General features: G+C 52.4%; 6 protein-coding genes across 6 annotated transcripts; 3 read left to right on the plus strand and 3 right to left on the minus strand.

The window, feature by feature from the left end:
- Positions 1–3,388: 3,388 nt before the first annotated feature.
- Positions 3,389–5,634, minus strand: PV07_00743 (uncharacterized protein). The gene is made up of 3 exons (XM_016387217.1): positions 4,925–5,634; positions 4,041–4,832; positions 3,389–3,973 (listed from the first exon to the last, which is right to left on the minus strand). Exons 1-3 carry the CDS (start codon positions 5,538–5,540, stop codon positions 3,540–3,542), a joined length of 1,842 nt encoding a protein of 613 aa, XP_016254145.1. The 5' UTR covers positions 5,541–5,634; the 3' UTR covers positions 3,389–3,539.
- A 6,722-nt stretch (positions 5,635–12,356) lies between these two features.
- On the plus strand, positions 12,357–15,093 carry PV07_00744 (pre-mRNA-splicing factor cef1). The gene has a single exon (XM_016387218.1). The coding sequence runs from the start codon at positions 12,404–12,406 to the stop codon at positions 14,726–14,728; it is 2,325 nt and encodes a 774-aa protein (XP_016254146.1). The 5' UTR covers positions 12,357–12,403; the 3' UTR covers positions 14,729–15,093.
- A 404-nt stretch (positions 15,094–15,497) lies between these two features.
- On the minus strand, positions 15,498–16,282 carry PV07_00745 (uncharacterized protein; the record flags this gene model as incomplete). Its single annotated transcript, XM_016387219.1, has 1 exon — positions 15,498–16,282. One exon carries the CDS (start codon positions 16,280–16,282, stop codon positions 15,593–15,595), a length of 690 nt encoding a protein of 229 aa, XP_016254147.1. The 3' UTR covers positions 15,498–15,592.
- Positions 16,283–16,932: 650 nt separating this feature from the next.
- PV07_00746 (proline-tRNA ligase) lies at positions 16,933–18,971 on the plus strand. The gene has a single exon (XM_016387220.1). It carries the CDS (start codon positions 17,067–17,069, stop codon positions 18,885–18,887), a length of 1,821 nt encoding a protein of 606 aa, XP_016254148.1. The 5' UTR covers positions 16,933–17,066; the 3' UTR covers positions 18,888–18,971.
- Positions 18,972–19,110: 139 nt separating this feature from the next.
- PV07_00747 (uncharacterized protein) lies at positions 19,111–20,399 on the plus strand. The gene is made up of 2 exons (XM_016387221.1): positions 19,111–19,465; positions 19,701–20,399. Exons 1-2 carry the CDS (start codon positions 19,276–19,278, stop codon positions 20,090–20,092), a joined length of 582 nt encoding a protein of 193 aa, XP_016254149.1. The 5' UTR covers positions 19,111–19,275; the 3' UTR covers positions 20,093–20,399.
- Positions 20,153–23,322, minus strand: PV07_00748 (uncharacterized protein). Its single transcript, XM_016387222.1, has 3 exons — positions 22,691–23,322; positions 22,608–22,636; positions 20,153–22,534 (listed from the first exon to the last, which is right to left on the minus strand). The coding sequence occupies exons 1-3, from the start codon at positions 22,696–22,698 to the stop codon at positions 20,460–20,462; spliced, it is 2,112 nt and encodes a 703-aa protein (XP_016254150.1). The 5' UTR covers positions 22,699–23,322; the 3' UTR covers positions 20,153–20,459.
- Positions 23,323–23,346: the final 24 nt, after the last annotated feature.

A 23,346-nucleotide genomic window follows, 5' to 3' on the forward strand; every position in this document is an offset into this window, starting at 1 on the left:
TTGCGCGCTGGACGATGTAGAAGGTGTCTGGCGAAATAGGGACGTCGTTGTGTAAGGCGAACGACCACAACTGGAGCATGGAGCTGAGGAAGAATATCTCTTCAATGTCGCTGGGGTCGGGAAAACGAGTTCTCCGGAGTTCGTCGAACTGCTGAGCGAAGATGTTGATGAGACTTATCCGGGGAATCGGATCTGCCAGGCCGGAAACATTGACGGCGCGTGCGCCGATGGCGTGGGCTGATTCCACTGTAAGATGAGAGATTGAACAGAGATGGGAGAGCTGCGGCGACACCGAGGGATCATCGAGGGAGGAAAGGAGCGCATAGTCGGCGAAGATGGTGGCCGGAACTCCCAATCGACTGGCTAGAATCTGGTTAACCACGAAGCATCCAATCCACGTCGTGAGTCGAGCCTCCTGGTCTTCATTTGTAGCATCAGAGCTGGCAGACCCAGGACATGTGACGGCTGGCCGAGGCAACCCAATTTGCAATGCAATCTGGCATGCGAGTGCGCCGTACATGAAAGACGGGTCGGACCTCTGCGATTTGAAGGGAAAGGGCCACATGGAGAGGATCAGAAGGGCCTGCACAACCTCGACCGAGGCGTTGCTTGGATCCAACACGCTAGCAACTTGACAGCGGACGATGTCTGCAAACTGGGGACGTGCTTTGTCCGTGGAAGCGACAGCACAGATAACCCAGAATAGGAGTGGACAGCGGCCGTAGACTGTCTCGACGGACCGACACATCTGGAATGGGAGATACGGGTGGCATCTGGTGAAGTAGATGCGGAATAGCTCATTGGCTTGCGTGGCTGTGAGTTGGACATGGCTGTTGCCTCTGTAGTACAGATTTGAGCCTGGTATGATGGGTTGTTGTATGGCCGGTATAGGGACAATGGCTGTTGAGGCGTTTTCTGGCCCCCAAGACGACGCATTGGTTTCCAGCGAGGTGGTGGGACTCTCACCGACAGGTCCTTCCGTCGTCAGCACAGAGGTCAATGCCCTCAATCGGGTCACTTCGTCCTGCAGCTCAGCCAGCATCCGCCGCTTGGGAGTTCGTCGAAAGTTAGCCCCAAAGACGCACTTGGCGTTGACACTGCGGCAACGAGTACAGCCCTCGGGGCCGGCGACATCTGCATCGCATCCCACTTTCCACTGCCGGCAGCGGATGCACGCCTTCGCCTTCATTGTCCGGGGGGGTTTCGTTGATCACGAGGATGCCGAGAGGAGGTGAAGCATTCCGACATAGGCGCAAAGAAATCGGAATGGGCTGACGGGTCTGCTTCGTCTTATATCCCCTCGACTCTCTCCCCGAAGCGTCAACCCCGCTTGAATCTCCCAAGTTGGCCAATCAACACTCGGGCTTTGGGCTAGCGTTGCGAGTTTCGCAACAGACCTGGTCTCGATTCGGGCGTCCGCTTGGGGTCAACCTGGGGCAGTCCCCAGATTGCATTGCGGTATCGGAATTGCGGGAGGATGTGGGGAGCCCGAGGGATCCACAACACAGTAAGGCATCTCATTCAGGCGAAGGAATGCCGATGTGAGTGTGCCAGCTGCCTCAACACCCCTTTCATCGCTTGAATTGCTCAAAGTCGGCAAGCATACGGGATGATTCTTTCTCGGACAATCTTTTGCACGAAATCACCTTTGAATGGGGTTGCAGACGTTGCAGTCAGTTCGCGATTGCCACTAATGACGTGGGCGGGAGAGGCATCTCGGATAGCATACTTACTACGAGAATTGCAGCAGCTGTTTGGGCTTGGGCCACGGTCCGCTACGACTATTTTGATTGCTGCTCAGAAGGTTGCCTCCCAGGAGCACCGATCAAACACAAGATCTGACTGTCTGGCTGAATGCAATGATCCTTCCTCGAGATGCTCGCTCCCAAGCCACGGATACTCTTTTTCAACCCCGTGCGCCATGCGCTGAAGGCATATGAGGCTCTTGGTCAAGTGGCTCGGGTCGAAGTGGTGACCAGCAAGTCGCGCGAAGAGTTCTTTAGAGATACTCGAGATAAATACCATGACATTCAAGCCATATATCGAACATCCGCCAGCGGAGCTGTAAGTCAGGCGCCCTTGGTCTCTTCTCAATGATTATGGACTGACCGGAGGAGGTGGCGGGCAATTTCGACAAAGAATTCATCCAGCAACTTCCTCCCTCGCTAAAGTACATTTGTCACAACGGGGCTGGCTATGATCAGATTGACGTGGAGGCATGCAAGGCTCGAAACATCATAGTCACCTATGCTCCGACGCCAGTCACCAACGCAACCGCCGACCTCACAATCTTCCTCCTGCTGGGGGCCCTCAGGCAGTTGAATCCCGGGATCCAGAGTCTGCGCAGCGGTCGTTTCAAAAAGGGCGTCGACTTTGGCCATGACCCACAGGGGAAGACCTTGAGCATTTTAGGCATGGGTCGCATTGGCAAGGCTGTGGTCCAGCGTGCAAAGCCCTTTGGCTTGAGGATCTTGTATCACAGCCGGACAAAACTGCCGGACGAAGAGGAGAGCGGCGCCACTTATACCTCTTTCGCCCAACTACTGTCAGAGAGTGATATAATATCCATCCACGTGCCATTATCCAACGCGACAAGACACCTTATCGGAAAGGATCAGATCTCGGCAATGAAACGCGGTGTTGTGATTGTGAACACGGCCCGGGGAGCCATCATTGACGAAGCAGCAATGGCTGCCGCACTCGATGAGGGCCATATCGCAGCCGTCGGCTTGGATGTCTATGAGAACGAGCCTATTGTCAACGAGCGGCTTCTGAACAACGACCGTGCGCTACTGATTCCCCATCTGGGAACGCACACAACAGAAACGTTGGCTGAAATGGAGACATTGGCCATGGAGAACGCTCGCCGTGGAGTACTGGGGGAAGAGCTTCTGACGGTGGTTCCAGAACTGCTCACGGCGGCGAACAAGTCATAGCCAAACCTTGGTGGCCACGGCTTGACAGTATGCCAAAATAGAATAGAAAGCCAGCTCGTTTCCCCTGGCACACGACAATAAAGTCGGCCTCCTTTTTTTCGAAGAGCTCAAGGATGTACCATTGATTGTTTAGTATGAGGCTGTGGAGTTATGTCTCCTCAGCGGACCTAGGCTTCGGTATGTGGGGGTGTCGCTTGATTGTTGAGATAGATTGCGTTCAGGTTGTCCAAAATGAGCCTCTTCTTAATCTATCTTAAGCGTATACAAATTGAGGAGGCTAGTGTGGCCAAGGACAATTCCGATCCTCGCATCACCGGTAGCAGCAGCTTTTTACGAGTGGGCACCTGTCGGGAATGCCCCAGACATCGTCTTGTCATTTCTTCCATTTACCTGCTGCAGTGCGCTCCGTGGCTCGCCGTCGCATGGCGTGAATAGAATGGGAGAAGGCTATCATTCGATTGATCTATCAGATGCAGTACGGGTTTTACGGATGAATTGTTCTAGGCCAAACACTTAATTCAAAAAAGAAAATTACATCCAAATCGAGTCCGTCAAGATCAAATCTCTCGTCCGTTTAATCCCCTCTTCAAAAGTCACTCTCTACTACTCTCGACCCCAAGGTAGGGTCAGGAACAGAAGAGGCGCATGCTGTTGTGAACCGTGCGTGTCTGTTTCTTCAAATCCGGCCGAGGCGCGATACCGGGGAATGGTGGCTTTGAACGCTCTCGCAGGGTCCCACCAGAGAGCAGCGACGACATCGCTTTCCGGAATATTGTAGAGCTTGGCCACAGCGGCGCCCGAGAGCACGTTCGCCTTCTTCACCCTTTGGTAGACCTCTTCCTCCTTGAACATGATGTCAAAGGTCACTTCATAGGGTCCAGCGATCTTGCTGCGGACGACCGAGGCAATGTCTCCTAGATAGCATGTCCCTGCGGACGGCGCGGGCTTCAGATAATAAGTCTTGGGCTGGCCGGCAGTGGCTGCTGGAGCCTTGAGTTGTCCCATGAGAGCGTCGGCCTTGACGGCAACTTTTTCACCTAGGGTCGACGGGTTAGTGGCTTGAGGACACTTGTGACGAGAGCAGACAAGCTGATGCAAACATACGAGTATCAACGAACGTGTTGGACCCTTCGAAAACGTCCACCTTGAAGGGGAACAGGCCCACAGGATCCGCCTTGTGGATGAGGTGGTACATGCAGAATTCGGGAACCGGGCCGATCGGGGTCTCGCAGGGGGTGATGGGCCAGGCGAAGTTTCCGGCGGTTGCAAGCTGGCCGGGATACGGGGCATGGGTCAAGCCCATCTTGGTCCTGTTGGCCACTTCGTTGGCTTGCTCCTGCGTGGGTGCCCTGCACTGGACGACGACGCAGACCTCTTTGGGCAGGCTCTTGTCCGGCTCGAGAGCCCCCATAACACCGTTGATGCCGTATGTGATAATCTTGGTCTCATATGGGTAGTTGCCGGACATCCTGGCCCCGACCGTCTCCTTGACCGCAGGGATCCAAGTGTCGAGCTGGGAAATCAGGATCGGGTCCCTAAAAGCCCCAACGAAACTGTTCTGATAGCCATTGATGCGCGCCGCCTCGGCCTTGACGGTATACTCACCCTCTGGCTGTGGAATGAACTTAGGGCCACGCACTCTCACCGTGCGTTCATCAACTTGCTCGTAGGTCATATCCTTGGTATGGAGCTCACCGCCTGGCCCTTGGAGTATGTCCGGTCTGCTCTTCTCATATAGAAGATGGGCAGCCACTGACAAGGGAGTGCAGCGTGCTCCTGGCTGGAGAGGGATTAGGTCGAAGTTATCGCGACGTACAATTGCAAGGGATTCTCTAGATTTAGGAATCGCACATTGCGCCCCGCACTCCATAATCTTGCCCATGGCATAATTGATACCTGTCACATGACACTTGGTTAACTATTGCCCCTTGGGCGGATGGGGTAGTGGTGATAAAGACCAGGGAAAGGACAACAGGATAGATACCTACCGAGATCTTCAAACCCATGATGGATGCAGAACGCCGCGTATGGGGCTGGATCATAAGAGCGACCGCCGATAATGATGTCGAAGTCCGGGTTCTCGTTCATTGCCTTGACGTAGGGCTCCAAGCCCATCTGTGCAACAATCCGAACTGCAGAATCGATGTCGTCCTCCTTTAGCTCAGGGACGGCTTGACCACAGGGGCTCATAAGATTGTCCTTGAACTTCTGGCGGACAGTCTCCTTCGGAATCTCGGCGTAGATGCTGATGACCTTCATGGGACGGTAGCCATTCTCCTCGACTATCTCTTTGATAAGCCGAGTACTCATGTCAACCAGCTCGTTCGAGCCTGAACCGCCAGCAGAGCCAATCAGGCAGCGAACTCCATGAGTATGGCAAGCCTTGACCAGCTCGCCAAAATCCCTCTTGTAGCCTTGGGGGGAGGCTGCAGTCTTCCCAAGCGCTAGACGGCCAGGACCACTGTCGGTTGAGCCAGCATCGGCAATGATAGCGTCAACCCCGGAGTCCACCACGTCCCAGAAGACACTAGAGTTCCATCCTTGGCCAAACTGGCCAACAGGAGTAAAGATTCTCAGTTCATCCTTTGTTCTTCCAGGAGACATGTTGTTGAAAGGACTGAATTGTAATGGTAACGATGTTTGATGCTGTGGTTCTGGTTCTGTTGCCGTTGTTTGGGTATTCAACTTGCTTTGTGCTCTGGTGATTCCTTGCAATGTATGCCGAGTGAGGTGAATTCAAGCGCTCTTTATGACTTAGCCTTGTCGCTCCAAAGACAAACAAATGGCTCATCCTGCCGGGTCGCTGGTGCGCAATCGCAAACCTACATGCACAACTCCTGATCGGGGTAAATTTCAAACGACCACACAGCGACCATAGCCGCGTATCTTGGTCAGGTTGAGAAGCAGACATGTCTCCACAAGCCAGGCTATTCGGCACACCAAATGTGATAGTAAGGAGGACCTCGGAGTGTCAGTCTGGATTGCGAGGAAAGCCAAGGGTCAGCGATTTGCGGAGGACCAAGTTTGTGGGGAAAGCTGGGGGACGATCATGCGATGTGGCATTGCGGACTCGCAATGGGTCCACACCCAGAATCCCGCAACCGGCATCATACGGGATGGAAGTTACCAGGCAGCCAGGCCAGACGATGCCGAAGTGAACACCTCCATCGATCAGCAATTCGAACTAGGCTGGACCGTGGCCGCACACCTTCTATCACGAACTCGCGGGTGAATTTCTTCCCGCATCAGACTAGTCTCATGCCCTTGCAGAGGTGGGTGGAGTTCGCAGCTGGCAGGTCCTGGCTACCGCTACTAACTTCGCCAAAGAGAGAGAAGCCTGTCTGGTTGCCTGATGTTCAGAACTACTATCCAATAAGATCTACTGGGCCTGGGTGGTGACAAACGAAGAAGAATTGGTTGAAAACGCAGATAGAGAAAGGAAGATATCAGTTGAGCTTCATCACGAGGGATAAATATCATGATTGATATGCTGTTCACTTGCTATAACTATCCCGTAGATGATGGTTCCTTGTTCCGTAGACCTCAGGCTTTCCCCATGCAAAGGAAGGTGGCACTCTCCAAGGCATTCCTCCGGGTCCTCCCCTTACCCCTGGTCGTGTACTTTACATTTCAGCAACTTCCTTCAGCTCAATAGAAGGACCTTCTCCGGACTTTTCAGTTTCTTTGTCAGCATCTGATTCCGGGAGGATCTGACCGTGCCTATACTTGCGGAACTGGTTGACAGGTACCCTGAGTCGGAACAGATGGTCGATCTCTTCAAGAGAAAATCCGCGGCACTCTGGCACGCAGAAGATGGCAAAAAGCAGGGTGAGAAATGCGATGGGCCCGAAAATAAAGCCAACCTTCGACCCCAGATTGGCGTATGGCGAATATAAGAGGTAGGGGATGGTGAACGAGACGACAAATTGCGTGACAACAGTGATGATGCTGGATACAGTGTAGGTGATATCTCGCATACCTATTTCCGAGTGTTAGCCAATTGACTGGACCGTGGACTTTATTAACATACGTGAGGTCGGTATCTCGGATGAAATAATATGATAGATTGGTCCCCATCCGAACACAAAGCCCAGGTAGAAGACGGTAAATAGGGCCGTGAGACCGGTCTTTACCCCCTTGCTAGGATCTGATATAGTGCCGAGGCCACCAATGGCAAGGAAAGTGGTAGTCTGAATGATGGACCCGATGATCAATGGGGGCCTGCAGTAAAATATGTTAGCTTGGAGACTTCTGCTGTACAATGGAGTTGGTTGAAACTTACTTGCGACCTATTCTGTCGAATAGGTACATTGCGGCCAAGATGACGACAATCTGCAATGAGGTATTGATGAGGAACATCTGGAAAGGATTGGGTCCGTGGAGATCAGTCAGGAAGATGGTACCGTATTTACTGAACAGCCCTTGTCCGCTGATCTGAATGCAGACATTCGAGCCGATAACGATGAGCGATCGCTTGCGGTTGATTCCTTGCCACATTTCTTTGAATGTGCCCTTGTCATGGGTGACGGTGACAATCATGGCAACTTGGTCACGGAATTCTTCCATGATCTCCTCTTCCGTGAATTTGCCGTTTCTGTATAACCGAAGAGAATCGAGGGCTTCCTGGGTTTGTTCTCGGACTAAAAGCCAACGGGGCGACTAACAGCAAAATAAGTAAGGAGAAGGCAGAATGGGTCAGGTTATCAAGTGACAAGATCAACACACATACCTCGCGCATGAATAAAGAGCCCACGAAAACAACCACCGGAATGACGAAGAAAATGCCAAAGGGGATACGAAATGCACTTTCAGTGTCCAATTTGCTCGTCCCGTAGGTAATGCACGCCATGATGAAAGCGCCAACCTGGACGCAGTGTCAGCAAGTCAGCAGCACCGCTACAGCGAGCATTTGCACTCACCATTGTACCGAGCTGGAAAGTGCCGATAATCATTCCTCGGATCTTCGGAGGAGCAATTTCTGCCTGAAATACAGGAACCGTGACGAGTTCCTGTCCAAGGTACACATAGTTGAAAATGCGACCGATGAGAACCTGTTCTTTCTTCTGCGCAGTAACAAGCAAAAGAGCCGACAAGACTGCCCATAAAGACATGACCCAGAACGAAGCCCTTCGGCCCCAACGTCGAGCGATCCAACCGCCTGTAATGACGCCGAAGGCTTGACCGACGTATGTAAGGCTGTTCAGGAGGGAGAGGAAGTAGGGGTCCAATGCATATCGTTCGAGCTTTGCGTTGTAAGCGCCAAACTTCTTATTGAACGCCGTCATCGCCTGGGTGTTTGAGAACGCGACGAGGTCCATTCCGAAATTGATTTGAGACAGCATCATGACGGTGGAAGCAAACGCCAATCGCCCATTGACGTTTTGCGTGATCCTGTTATTGAAGGACACCATGATGTTGGGATTTTGGCGCAGTAGAGACCCTGCGCCACAAAGATACTGAGGACTGGGAAGATCTTTGAAGAATAAGAACCAACGTCTGGAGTAGAAGTTTGAAGTAACTTGAGCTCGGGAGGAGGCAATTGAAGGGCTGCGGAGCTAGGGGAATCCGGCCCTTAATATATCTAGGAAAGCAAAAGGATCCAAGGAGGCAACGTGAGGATGTGAGATTCCCCACCACGACTCTTCTATACCCCGTGGGGTTTTGGCCAGAAGCCAGGCCCATGGTCAAAGTATTTTTTTCGGTAGCTCGTCCGTTCACGCGCTGCCATTGATCGGTCACTGCGAAAGTCGCTAAGAAAACTGGGTCCAACAACCTCGGCCGAAGCAGGGTGGCACCGCAAGGGAGAAGGCCATCACTTGCTAGAATGCGGTGAATTTTCACCCCGATGGAAACGAATTATACCAGTTGTTGTGTGACAATGAGGGTGAAAGATTCAGCGGACAAATCTCAAGGAAAAGGGCCGACAGAACAGATCTCATCACAGAAGACGTCTAGCGTAGAACCACCGTTGAGAACAGAACCATTCTTTAGCTGCTGCTAGAATCTCTGCAATCTAGGGAAACGCATTGAAACGTCGCAACAATGTATTTCCGATACCCTTGTCAAGCCATATGCTTCCATTTAACGTAGGATTTATGTCTCGTGCTATGATATCGGACGGTAACGTTGATCGCTCAATCGAGATTGGCGAAGTTATGGCATCGTCCGTATAGCCGCGATGTTATTTCCACAACACACACATCGGTCCTTCTATCCGACCTTTCTTGAATTCCTCACGACTGTGTCGGCCCTCTTCTCCTTTCACAAAGGTGACCTTGTCTGGAGTAGCTTGGTTGGGAGCCTCCACCTTTACGCTGATTCGGCCTCTGACTTCTCCAAGCAATCCGGTCGTCACGTCTCTCTCAAAAACGACAATGTCTTGGCTGAACTGATGGGCAATAGCCACCCACTTGTTCTCCTTGTCGTTGGAGAGCGCAAACATTCGAGGGTGCTTACCCCGTGTCGATTGAGATTCAAGGTATGTTAGGTGGTGTTCATCATGTGCAGGGTCGGCGTCAACGGAATAAATCGTGAGAATGTCATCGTCTGCGCTCGTCAAGTTTCGATTGGACGCATAGACAAATCTCCCGTCATTGCTAACAGCGATCTCAGCAGCCAAATCTTTATGCTCGGCGGGGGTGGGAGCAAGGTCTTTCCCCATAGCTGAAACCCTCTGCTTGAACTCAACCGTCAGACCTTGTGGTCCTCTAGCCTTATAGCTCAGGACGAAGACACGAACTGAGTTGTCCTTCTCGCTGATGAGGTACATATATGCCTTGGAGGGACTGATTGGATTGAATGCCACATGTCGAGCGCCCGCTGGTGCTGGTATATGAATGCTGTACACTTTTTCAACTTGACGGGGACCCTGAGTATAGTAGATATCCACGCGGTCCATAGTCCGAAGAGGTACGATCAAAAACTGCCCGGAAGGATCAAACGTTGCTTGGTGTGGGTGTGCTTCTTTCGGCCCAGGGTCCGACTGATTGTAGTCAAATACAAAGGTGGGCGTGCCGATGGAGCCGTCCTCAGATAATGGGTAGATAGAAAGCGTCGACGCCGTGATGTTCGCAGCCGCGAGTATCTTCCCGTCTGGGCTCACCTCACAGTGTACGCCTCCTTTGCCGTTGCTGCTTGCCCGATTCAAAAGCACAAGTCCTGTCCCAGTGGCAGCTGAAGCCAGAAGAGGCGTTCTTCGGAACGCAAACACCCCACCTGATCCAGAATCGCTGTTCGGGTAGTTCGTGCGGCTGATGCTGTACACCTTGTCCCCAGACGCAGTGAGCCATCCCGGCATGAAACCCGCATCTGTGTTCACAGCAACAATGGACAAAGATTCATTTGCACTTTTTCCGGGGTCAAAAGCAATTTCGACTATTCCAGTGCTTTGGAGAGCAACATAGAGCCCAAAAGAGTTCTCAGCCATGTCATGAATGTATCTGGCCAGCAATTGACGATTATGTCCGTTTGTCTAGTGCTTTGGCGAATCGAGGCGATCTGGGGAAGAGAATAACCGGTTAAGTAATCGGTGTTCCGTTGTTCTGCGTATGGACTTCGCGTCTCCGAAGAATCAACAATCCGACTTTCCCCATGAGCCGGAGACTCTCATCAGGACCTTCTCCGATGAAGACGCAACGCTTCAAGCCGGCTCTAATTATTGGCCTATAATCTATCTCCCGAGTGAAGCTCAAGTGGGCGTACACGGTTTTGCCACCTTCCGCTCAGACAGATTGCGAGGAATGCCGAACGACGTATTCCGAAATTCGGAATCCGCCCGCAAAACGGCTATGACTGAAAGTTTTCAAATTCAGCCTAAGGTAAATACCTGGTCTATGGGTTTTGATTTTCTTGTCCTGAATTGTCGCAAAGATATTAGTATCCTCAAGAATGCTATGGTGCAAAGACTGCGAACAGCAATCCACGACGTGAGTAATTGATAGATTATAATGGGAGCCAGGTTACTCGATATTTCAACATATAACTGAATAAGTAAAGCATTCCTAAGACAGTCAAATAAAATATTGCGCCTATCGCTAACACTGGCAAGTCTACTATGAATTTATTCCTCGGTATCGATTGCTGCCAACCACTAGGAACTAAATCCTCAAAAGGATTGAATCCGGAATACTCACTAGAATTGAGCAAACAAGTCCTCAAAAGCCTGCTCTGAATTGCACAGATCACACTCAAAAGCACCAGCATTATGAAGATATTGAGTCTCCGATCTGCGATTGGGCGTAGAGAATCGATAGAACCTAAAGGGGAAAGTCGAATGAAAGATGTAGTGCACGAGGACGGCCCGTCCCCGCAAGCGCTGTAGCAAATGTAAGGAAGACAGTAGTCCTAGCGGATCCATGCGCGTGATGAGGCGGTGGTCGGGACAATGGCCCCTGTCTCGCAGTTGAATGGAGTTGAGACTAAGTTGTGTACGAGGGTCGATGTCCATCCTAGTATTCTCGTCGAGCGGTGTTTCATGAAAGACGCTCACGTCGTCAGTAATGTTCCAATCGCGGCTGAAGCCCTCTTTGATAATGCCTGTCAGTCCCACGGCAGTCCGCTTAGCAAATGACAGCCTGATAACTGCCGAAGAGGTAGAGTTGAAGAGTTGTGCGTTGTAATCCCCGACCTTCGCCACCGGCAATGCCAGCTCGAAGACGCCGTTCGACCGAATGTACAGACTGGCTGGCCCAGTTGGACTTCTGCTGGGGATGTAGAAGGAACGCATGGAGGAGATGCATCTGCTGAGGAGGGCTGAGCAATGAAACTTGTCATCCCTTTGTTGAGTGCATGGCCCTTTTCTGAACCGCTTGCTTGTTAGATTGCTTCATGACGAAGAGTTTTAAGTGCTTCGATGCTTGGCTTGATTTCATGAATGTTACAGCCGTTGATCCAAGGCGTCCAATTTGTGTAACGCAATGGCCTCGTGCCTTGATGACCAATTCTCTGGAAACATGAGCCACCTTCCATCCTTGCAATGACGCCGCCGAAGAAGGGAGTCAACACTTTCGTTCAAAAACGCGTAATACAGCAAATCTAAAGGCTGTCGTACTGCATCCAATCATTCGTGGGCCAGCAGGATCCACGATACGTGCTCTGAGACCATCCACAGATTGATCCAGCGAAGGATAAAGTCGTGGAAACCAGGTCTTGGGAGCACTCGCTACATGAGTCGACTTGAAGCATTGTAGTGTCAGGATAGCCGAGCCACCAACTACATGTGTAAGCGTCAGGCATATCGGGTCGCCATAAAATGATATGATACGTGACTGAAGGGCAAGTTTGCGACTCGCGAGGCTGAACAGCGACAAGTAGACGTTGATTCGGCGCCAAGATTTTCCGCTCCGGGGCGTTCCTTCACTCCGCCGTACAACTTTCAAAGTTGCCTGCGCCAAAAGTTCTGCAAGTTCCGATTTGCGCCTTTGATACTGCCTGTCCTCGCATACCGCGACGATTTACACAGCGGCAAGATGCCAGTCGTCAAAGGAGGTGTTTGGACAAACATTGAAGATGAGATCCTTAAAGCATCTGTCTCCAAATATGGCCTGAACCAGTGGGCTCGAGTTTCGTCGTTACTTGCACGGAAGACCCCGAAACAGTGCAAGGCGAGATGGACAGAATGGCTGGACCCAGGCATTCGCAAGATCGAGTGGTCCAAAGAAGAGGATGAGAAGTTGTTACACCTGGCGAAGTTGATGCCGACGCAATGGCGGACGATTGCACCCATCGTTGGAAGAACGGCCACCCAGTGCCTCGAGCGCTACCAGAAACTCCTCGACGAAGCAGAAGCCCGTGAGAACGATGAGTTGGGCCTTGGGGGTCCAGAAGGTGGGGAAACCGCAGCTCCAACGGGTGATCAGGTTCGAAAACTGCGCCCTGGTGAGCTTGATCCTGATCCGGAATCCAAGCCTGCGCGGCCGGACACTATCGATTTAGATGAGGACGAGAAAGAAATGCTCAGCGAGGCCCGTGCCCGTCTGGCGAACACACAAGGAAAGAAAGCGAAGCGCAAAGCACGCGAGCGACAACTCGAGGAGTCACGGAGGCTTGCCGTGCTGCAGAAGCGCCGAGAGCTAAAAAATGCCGGTATCAATATCAAGATCACAACCCGGAAGAAGGGCCAGATGGACTACAACGCAGATATTCCGTTCGAAAAGCAGGCTGCAGCTGGCTTTTACGACACGCAAGAGGAGCTGGCCAAAAATGAGCGCGAACGGGAACTGTTTGACCCGCGCAAGCAACAGCTAGCACGAAAGAGACAGGGAGATCCTGAAGACAATTTCGATCCCAAACGACAAAAACATGACAAAGACAAATCTTCGTCTGCAACGGCTGCTGCCGCTGCAAGAGCGGGACAAATGCAACGACTGCGGGAGGCCGAGCAACAGAGCAAGCGAAGAGCTCTGAACCTGCCTGCGCCCCAAGTCAGCGAGAGCGAGCTGGAAGAAATCGTCAAGATGGGGATGGCAGGCGAGAAGGCGGTGAGAGCAGCTGGGCAGGAGGATGGAGACGAACGAGGCCTTGTATCCAACTATGCGAATATAGTCGGAGCTACACCTATTCGAACCCCTCGAGCACCCGCGGAAGAAGACCATATTGCCAATGAAATTAGAAACATCAGAGCACTCACCGAAACGCAGTCGTCTTTACTGGGTGGGGAGAATACTCCGTTGCATGAGGGCAGCAGCTCCACAGGATTTGATGGAGTTGCGCCTCGAAGACAGCAAATGGTGACACCCAATCCGATGGCGACGCCTTTGCGCCAAGCTGAGAGTGCAGGACAATATCCCGGTGCCACTCCGTTGCGCACACCACGCGACAATCTGACGATCAATGAAAGAGGCGAACGACAGCTTGTTGTGCAAACTCCACGGGATATGCGACTAGCCGAGAATGCTGCAAGACAATCTCTCAGAGCGAAGCTGTCATCTCTACCAAAACCTAAGGAGACAGAATGGGAACTGGAGGTTTTACCATCAGAACAGGAAGAGGCCATGGGCGGCGTTGCTGTAGACAGGGAAGATCAAGATGAAATCGACAGGCGCGAGCGTCAAGCGCGAGAAGCAGCAGCAGCAGCAGAGTTCAGACGACAGACCCAAGTTTATCAACGAGCTCTGCCACGACCCACCTCCATTGACTACAATGCCCTCGCTTCGGAAGCGACATCCATAACCGATCCAATCCGCGCAATGATCGCGCAAGAGGCTGCTCTGCTCATGGCAAATGACGCTCGCAAGTTCCCTCTTCCTGGCTCAAGGGTAGTCGGCAAACCTCCTCAGCTAGCATCGCTGTCCGATGAGTTGCTAGAGAAAGCTCGTCAGCAGTTAAAAGCTACGTTCAATGAGACAGACCGACAAGCTTACATCGCCGCTGTGGAAGGCCTCGCCAGCTCGGAGAGAGAAAGGAACGCTTTGCCGCTAAAATTCACCGCAAATACAACCGCGGAAGAATACTTGGCTGCGTTTAAATCCGCACAACAAAGCCTTCTATCTGCCGCAGAGGCAGGCAATAAACTCGAGAAGAAGTTATCATTGCACTTGGGCGGGTATCAGGCGCGGCAAAAGACCCTCAAGCAGAAGATCGCCACAGTCTATGAACAGATTGAGGAGCAGAGGGCGCAACTCGATGGTTTTAGGACCTTGCAGATTGGGGAAGAGGGTGCATTGGCAAGGAGGTTGGAGAGGCTCAGGGATGAAGTGAACTTTGTGATGAGGAGGGAGAGGGAAGCACAGGAGGAGTATCGTGAGTTGAAGGAGCGAAGTGATGGCGTCAACGGTGTCAACGGCCATTCATGAGAGAGGCATATGCCATTGTTCGTGTCGAGGTCGGCGACATTGCAACTACATTGTTATCTCACGGATCCTCATTCTTAGTTGATCCAGCCTTCATGGCCTATTTGGCTCTGATCCAGATCGAATGTCAGAAACAAATTGCGCACAGTCTGCCAGACCATTCTCACTCCTATCACCCGCTCTTACAATTTACTAACCGTGCCCTCTTGGGTAACCACTGCCGCAATCCTCTACCATCACAAGGTTTTCTGCCTTACCACACACACAATGCAGCCTCTCACGACAACCAAAAAACCTAACTGCCGACACAAACTGCAAAAACTGAACCCAGGTCAGAAACGCCGCAACCCGGTACTCGAAGTACCTAGTGCTTTTTAGGGCACGCCCTGGCCTCCCCCCCCCCGGGGGGGGGGGGGGGGGGTTGAAGAAACTGCTTGTCCTGTCCTCCTCGCCGATTGGAACGGATCATCACCCTGTAATGGAGCTCACCCAGTCGAAGGCTGTTCTTGGAGACCAATTTGTGGGTGTCAATTATATATGTGTGTCTCATTTTTGGTACTGAGTCACGAGATAACGCCCAGCGGAAAGGCATGTGCTCTGGTGGTTCGGTCGTCAAGAGTGCTTTCGCTTCGCGGCTTCTGATATCCAGGATCATTATAGAAGGAGACATGTCACGTATTATCCTGTGCCACTACCAGTTTGAACTCCGTCGTCCGCCCTGTCCGACTTTCAGGAATATAGGTTGGTTGGTTGCTTGCAAGACATCACATGCCCTCAGCTTCCACAGACACTTAGCCACAATATTATCGACCCAAAGCTGATCAACCCTGCTGAGGGCCAGTTTTGGCTCTCGCCCAGCAAGTTACATCACAACCAGTCGGCTTCTTCTAGCATGGCCTCGGTGACTTGATCTTTGGGGATTGACAGGTAAGAGTACCATTTCTTTACGTCGTGCACATAGGTTGTCTTTTTCAAGCCTGGGTATCCACTCCGGTCGGTCTCGGGATTGATTCCCTCCCAGTTGAAGTCACTGGGGATGTAGCATTTGTCGAACTGGCACTTGCACACGTTCTCCGGGTTGTTAATTTCCGGGTATTCCCCAAAAACGCAAGGGGCCTGATACAGCCGGCAAGTGCCGCACCAGGCTGCTTCTTGGTCGTCTTGAGGCCACAACGGCGACGTGAGACAGGTCTGGCCATACTTGGCGTTGCCGTCTGCGTCGCAGCACAGTTCCTCCGAGGGAGGGGGATTGAAGCAGAATTGTATCCGGGTGCGAGGATTTGTCGTCTTGAGCGACTCGTCTTTGGCCCGATCGCAGAGGTAGCGCCATTTCCAGAGAGCCACGCGAGCGTCGGTGGCGCAAGTGCGGTTGAAATCGGGGATAGGGTAGGTTGCGTCCTCCTGCGAGGGCCAGGCCGGTGGCTTTCCTTTGTATGGCGGGTCCCAGGGCTTGAACTTGTAATATCGTTTTTGGAGCATGTGCGAAGGTAGATGAAGGGAGTGGACGGTGATGTTCACGAGGACGTCCCTCTCGCCAGCAGCGGCGGGATGTGCCATTGCAAGGCAAGCCAGAAACAAGACCGCTACAGCGACAACGATGTTCGAGGAGATCATCATGTAGCCTTAACAGAGGATGTTGGGAATCTGAGGGAGATGGTGACCAGAGGTCATCAAGATACTGGCGGTTATTCATTCTTGTGCGCACAACCGTTAGAGGTCCTCAACCACCGCAAAGCTTCCTGCGACCTTTACCCGGTAGGCTATATGAACCATACCAGCAACCTTTCGCAGTCTTTGGCGGACCTATCAGACTGAAATATCTCGTGATAGGATGATACCCACAGTCACCGACGCGAGGCTATGGTGAATAAACCAGAGTATGGGCCAGGGAACTGGACGATCTGCGGACTAGTCATAGCTGTGAGTTCCCCTTGAGTTTTTAGAGGGCCTACCTCATCTTGACGTTCCAGGCAGCGGATAGCTGAGGTAACTCCCCTCGCCGCCTTGCAGCTGCGCAATGACACGCGAACAAGGATGTCTGTGCATTCTTGAAGGGGAATGGGTTGGCGGTGTCTCATGCCAGCCTCGTAGTTGATAGACAGTTTCAGGAGGTGAAGCGGAGGTTAAGCTTTTTAGCCATCTTGGCAGGCTACTAATCTCTTTGGCTAGCACAGCTTGATAGGATGCCTTCTAACCTGCAACCTCGACTCCTTCTGCTCAGAAAACCTTCATCTGAAGAACTGGAATCCGACAGAGCGGTAGCTCATGACATGTCTGGCTAACAACAGTACATTCCAAAGATGCGCCTGAGTGTGTGGGTGGCTTTGGATAGAAATCAGAGATGAAGCTCTCAGCCGCTTCCTGGACACCCAGGAGAGCAGCACCCCGATCTGCTCAATGGACCTACTTTGTTGTTCGGCATAGCCACATCTCCTCAACGCAACGCATATCCGACTTCTGGATCCCCACAGTCAACGTGCAAAAGCATGATGCTGCTCTGGACGCTACCCATTTGCTCATCCGAGCTGGTTATCTGCGCCAGGCCTATGCCGGCATATTCCAGATGCTGCCGCTGGGGCTACGAGTTCAGGAAAAGCTAGAACGACTCATCGACAAGCACATGAGATCAGTTAGAGCTTCCAAGGTCTCCCTATCCTCCATGTCCTCGCAAGCTCTGTGGGAGAGGTCAGGGCGCCTGAAACGCGGAGGCGAAATGTTTATGTTCAAGGACCGCAGGGATACTGAGTGGCTGTTGGCACCAACTCATGAAGAAGAGATCACCACTCTGCTCGCTGATGTCATTCAGACGAGACAGCAACTCCCTGTCCGACTGTATCAGATTGGCCGAAAATACCGTGATGAGAAGCGACCTCGTGGCGGGCTGCTTCGGGGCCGTGAATTTCTCATGAAAGACCTCTATACTTTCGACTCCACTCCGGCTCACGCCCACGTAACATACGACGAAATACGAGGCGCATACCGCAACTTCCTCAACGAGCTCAAGATCAAATACGTCGAAGCTAGAGCCGTTTCTGGTGATATGGGAGGGAACCTCAGCCATGAGTACCACTTCCCCAACTTCGCCGGAGAAGACCTTGTCATCACATGTTCGGAATGCGATTATGCACGCAACGAAGAATTTGTTTCGCAACAAGTATATCAACCAGAACCGCTTCAGGTACCCGAGGTTGGCGCCACGCATGTCAACCCTAGCCGAAGATATCTTGAAGAGCATTTTCTCAGCACCGACCGTCGAAGTCTTGTACATGCCATTGGACCGTTAGCCCCTGACGACATCCCCCAAGAGAAGCCTTCGGCACGATCCATCAATGCACACGCAGTCAAGGCAGTCCTAAACGGTGTCTTGGACATTGATACAGGGCTAGAGCATCCAATGGAGAGCTTCAAGGAGTCCTTAGCCAGTAGCACTGCGGATGCCTCAGGAAAGAGGCCATCGATATACTATGTCCTGGACTCGCGTGTTCGGCTAGACGAGATTGGCCATATGATTGCTTCACCTCTTCTCAGCCAAGATATAGACGCCTATGTCATCGCTGCCCCGAAGCACGACACAAATGATGGGATAAATTTGCTGAATCAGGAATCCGGAGACCCTTGTCCAGAATGCGGGAGCGGAAAGTTAAGAGTGGACAAAGCAATCGAGATCGGCCACACTTTCCATCTCGGCACCCGATATAGTTCAAAGCTCGGTCTCGCTGCGAGGCAGAGTGATGGGAAAGAAGCGGTGCCGGTGGAAATGGGTTGTCATGGCATCGGCGTGTCTCGGCTGATTGCAGCTGTCGCATCGTGTCTTTCCGATGAAGTTGGTCTCAACTGGCCAAGAGTGATTGCGCCTTTCGAAGCCGTCATCGTTGTTCAGCCATCACACGCCGACAGATTGCGCGCCGCCGAGCAGCTTTGCGATCAGTTGTCCTCCTCGAGCCTCGGCAAGGTCGATGTCGTCCTCGATGACAGACAAGAGCAAGGAATGGGCTGGAAGCTAAAGGACGCGGATGTCATCGGATACCCTGTCATTGTGGTTGTGGGCAAAGGATTCGACCAGGGAAAGGTAGAGGTGCAGTGTCGAAGGCTGGGGGTCAAGCAGGAAGTCGGTGTCAGCGATGCCGTCGGGTTCGTGTATGATCTGCTGAGGCAGCTTTGATGTACACTTTAAAAGTTTCTTGTAGCTATACTGTACTCTAGGATACCCCACTCGCACAATGTAAGAGATCTATGCAGAACGAACCGATTTTTGAAAAAAAGAATATTGTTCGACACGAAGCAGCTGGATAGCATCCACAGCCTTGTGGACAAGGCTGACGTGACATGGACGGTCGTTCCCATTCCGCCCACTTTCCCCGCCTCCAATCCCAGACAAAATAAATCCGTCCGTCGACGACCAGAACCGAAAGCTTCAAAAAAAAAGACTCAGAAATCCCCGTCAGCCCTCAATATTTGTTCACTCGTGTCCCCTGCCCGTCTCTGACGCTCGCCATCCCCAATCCCAAAAGTCGAGAAATACAGAAAACGAAACGACCGGGAGAAAAGAAATGTCCCAGGCGGCGCAGACTCCAGTCGACATCACCACGCTCTCCGTGCAGCAACTCTCCGCACTGCAGGCGCGGCTGTCCCAGGAACTCGAGCACCTGAGCACGTCGTATCAGAGGCTACGGGCCGCGCAGTCGCGCTTTCGGGACTGCATACGCAGCATCCAGGACGGGGTGCAGGGGAGGAGTGGAGGTACGTTTTGATGTTCGTTTTTCTTCTTCTGGGCGCACCGTGTGGGGGACACTTGTTTGCAAAGGAGGAACGTAGCCAGCTTGATCTCAGCTCGCCTTGTCTCCCCCTTCCATTAGTGGCCTTGTTTGTGGGAAGAAGTTTCGATTCCCTGCTCGGGTCGAAGAAGGAGACAACTGGCAAAACACAGTGACATGGAGAAATGGGATTTACTAACGGTTACCTACTCTTCGCGCAGAAACGCCCCTGCTCATCCCGCTGACAACATCCCTCTACGTCCCCGGCACCTTGGCTGCGCCCAAATCCTCCTCCTCCTTATCCACGACATCCGACTCATCCTCGCAGGCGTCAAAAGCCCCCACGGTCATGGTCGACGTGGGGACGGGCTTCTTCGTGGAGAAGACGCCCGCGGACGCGACAAAATTCTACCAGGGCAAGGTTGAAGAGTTGACCAAGAACCTCCAGGACATTGAGAAGGTCGTGGGTGGCAAGACCGAGAGTCTGAGGATCGTGGAAGATGCCCTGCGGCGGAAGATGGTGGAGGAACAGCCCATGCAGTTCGGCGCCGGGCGACAGGGCCCGGCGGCGGCAGCGTCAGCAAGCGGAAGCGGGTCCAAAGGGGCTGGATAGTCAAGGACGGAGTGCTTGCAGAGCATGGACAAGAATGAAGACAGGGAAGCATAGAAATGACAAGCTTTTTCTGTACGGAAGAAACATATGTGCTATGTGAGCGTGGTGAATCCCCTCCGGAAAGACTTGCTCTCTTGTAGAGTTTCCTTCGATGGAGATAGATCCCGTTCACTGCTGCAGTGTAGACAGTGATTGGACCCATTGGAGCTGCAGGGGTTGAAGAGCTCTCTGTAATGTCTGCATACGATGCGTAAGACATGGGCTGAAGGCCGCTTCCGACCCGATGCCCCTGCTCAAGGTCCTCTCCCCAAATCAATTCTTTCCCCTTCCACTCGCCTCCTGACCATCGAGAGCCGACCTCGCAACCTCAATTCACATCCGTTGCCTTTAATTTTCCGTTAACCTTCTCCAGACGGTGAATAGCATCCGCCAGAAGATCCTGGATCTCCTCGACTTCGTTGATGAAGTTCTTGAACCCCTTCGGCAGCGCCGGGCCGTACTGATCTCCGCCCTCGGGTATGAACGTTGCAACTGACTTCACCCAGCGGATGTCCTCTCCAGGTTTGACGCTCGCAAACTCTCCCATCAAGTTGTCCCAGTGAGGGTAAAAGTACAGGGCATGCCACTTCGTCTCGACCGGAGCAGGACTTTCTCGACCCGGTAGTTCGTCGTAGATGTCTTTTCGGCGGAGTTCGAAGACACCGTCCGTGTTCTTGAACCGCCATCTCAAGGTGATGAGCTCTGCCACGCGTTGCAGTTTAGGTTGGCCGGGAGGGTACCTGGCTCGTCGTCGTGGAAGCGACTTGATGCCGTCTCTTGGACGTTCCATCGTGACGTTGGCTTGGAATGATGACATGTGTACTTTGGTGGACTTATCCGTGCGGAGAGGAAAGGCATCAAGAGTGACTTGATAGTCTGGCACCCCGAAATTGACGAGACTGACTTGAAGTCTTGAGACCGCCTCACCCAGCTCAACCCATCGCTTCTCCCGGCTTTCCGTCTCGTCTGTGCCGTGTGGTGAGAAAACCGTTTCGAGCCGAAGGATAGTGTTGGGTGATGTCCCTTGGAAGTCAAAGAAGGCTCCGTAGTATTCTGTGCGCTCCGAGAACACCCCCATTGATTCCAATACGTCTGGAAGATCAATAACATTGCCTTGTCGTATGGGAAGGCCGTTCAAGGTCAATTTAGTCCGTCCTTTTGTGACCATGTGGTAGAAGTCGTCGAATTCGTAATGCTCACCCCCATCAGTCGGTTTTTGAAAGCGCATGAATCCTAACTCGCCAAAGACAACCCTCATGCGCACATGCTGCTGTGAGACTCTAAGTCCTTTGATGGAAGAATCAATCGCCTTCTGGATTTTCTTGCGATTGTCGATGTGAGCTTGGCGTCTCTTTTGGTCCCACTCTTCCTTGTCTGCTTGTGGAATTCCGTGCAAAGTCGGTAAATAAGTACCAGATTTTGGATCTATGTCTCGAAGTCCAACTCGATCTCTGGACATCTCGTGGTCAGGGAGATGCACTAGGTTGATCGTCAGGAGCTGATCCCTGCTAGAGATTGTCTCTTTGATCAGGTTCATCATTCTTGACATCAAGGAAAGAGCGTCTTTCTTGGATTTCGCACCGATCATGATATGCTGGGTACCGGATGGTAAAAAAGTGATGCGGCAGCCGAACGTGCTCCTGAGTTGATCAAGAACGTCAGCATGATCCGTCTCAAACTGCTCGAGATCCAAATCTTTCGGCCACAGAAGAGCGGCTTCGACGGGATAGTCAATTTGTGCATCACGCAATATCTGCTCAAACGCCTTCTGTCGGGTTTGTCGTTCGGCTCGATTCTCGGCTCTCCCGTCCAGTGCTCCGTTTTTGGCCCAGATGACAGGTTTGGCCTCTAAGGGCGCCTCACGGATGTCACGTTCCCACCGCCCCAGTGCTGCCTTCGTCTCTGCCACCTGATGAGGTTCACCCCAGATGAAGAGCCTATCATCGTCATCCTCTGGTCTCTTTATGAAGCCTCCGTGTTTGACCATGATATCTCGGAGCACCTGAATTGGATGTGGTTGTGCCGCTCTATTAATCCTGAACGCCATCGCTCGATGGAGTCTCCAATTCGAAGCAAACTTATATTCGCCATTCGGTGGTTGACCATTTTCAAACTGAACTCGAGCAGGGCTCTTAGCAGGGGGAAGGATTGTGGGGATTTGCCTTGATGGCATAACATCTCTTCTGGGTTGGCCAACGACAGCCGTTTGCTGTGGTGCGTGGAAGCCATTCAGAAAGAAGCCGTTCGGAGGTCGACTTGGGGGCCCTCTTCTTGGGTCAAAATGATGCGCAGATCCTGTAGGCGAATAGAATTTGGCATTCCCAGTGACCATTCCATGGTTGAACACATCGGACCGCGCATAGGAAAACACCGAGTCCCCAGGCAAGCTCGCCTCCTCCCATCCTAGAAGAAGTCAGATCCCAAACAGCCACGTCGGAGAGGAAGGAGATAGTATGCTGTCCAGGTGGAAACGTACGGTCAAGGTCAAGACCTTCACCTTCATGACTACATCGACAAGTCAGCTCGCAAACGAAATGCGCCAGTTTCTGTTGAACTCACTCGCTCATGGTGACGGCTGTTTTCGCTGTTCAAAGATGAAAGTAGTCAAAAGGGACCATAAAAGGCCGAAGTGGTGACGGGGGTGTGAGCGACGCGCAAAACTTCTGCGCTCAGAAAACAACAGTGACGCAGACTGAGCAACAAAGGGGAGTGCCTGGTCAGGCAGTCAAAAGAGATGTGAAACCGATGACGTGGACCGATCAACCACGTGGCGAAGCAGCAAAGTGATAAGGTCCAGTCCTTCTCCAGTCCTTCTCTTCCTTCAAGGCTTTGAGAACGCGGATCTAAATGCGACAAGCCGGGTGACATAAAGCAAACAAGGGAGGTTTACCGCACGTCTCAAGACTCTAAGACAGCCCTGCTGTTGGGACCAACTTCTGTGCGGCACAGGCCTCCAGGCAACACCTATACTGGCAGAGATCATTAAGGAGGTGGCCAGTCGCAAACATTGCCTCTGCAGATATGACCAAGTTGTTCAGGGTGGACGGTCCAGGGTTGTTGATGCGAGGTTGTGTCAGTTCAACCGAGGTTAGCACGCAATGCTGACGGCATCGACGTCCATTGGACGATGGGAGAGGAGTATACCACAGCAGCAGCGGAATCTCGCCCTTGTCATCGACGTCCATTGAGAGACGAAGTGAGTGAAGATGAGAAAA

The sequence above is a fragment of the Cladophialophora immunda genome (genome assembly GCF_000835495.1).
Source record: "Cladophialophora immunda strain CBS 83496 unplaced genomic scaffold supercont1.1, whole genome shotgun sequence".
Lineage (NCBI taxonomy): Eukaryota > Fungi > Ascomycota > Eurotiomycetes > Chaetothyriales > Herpotrichiellaceae > Cladophialophora > Cladophialophora immunda.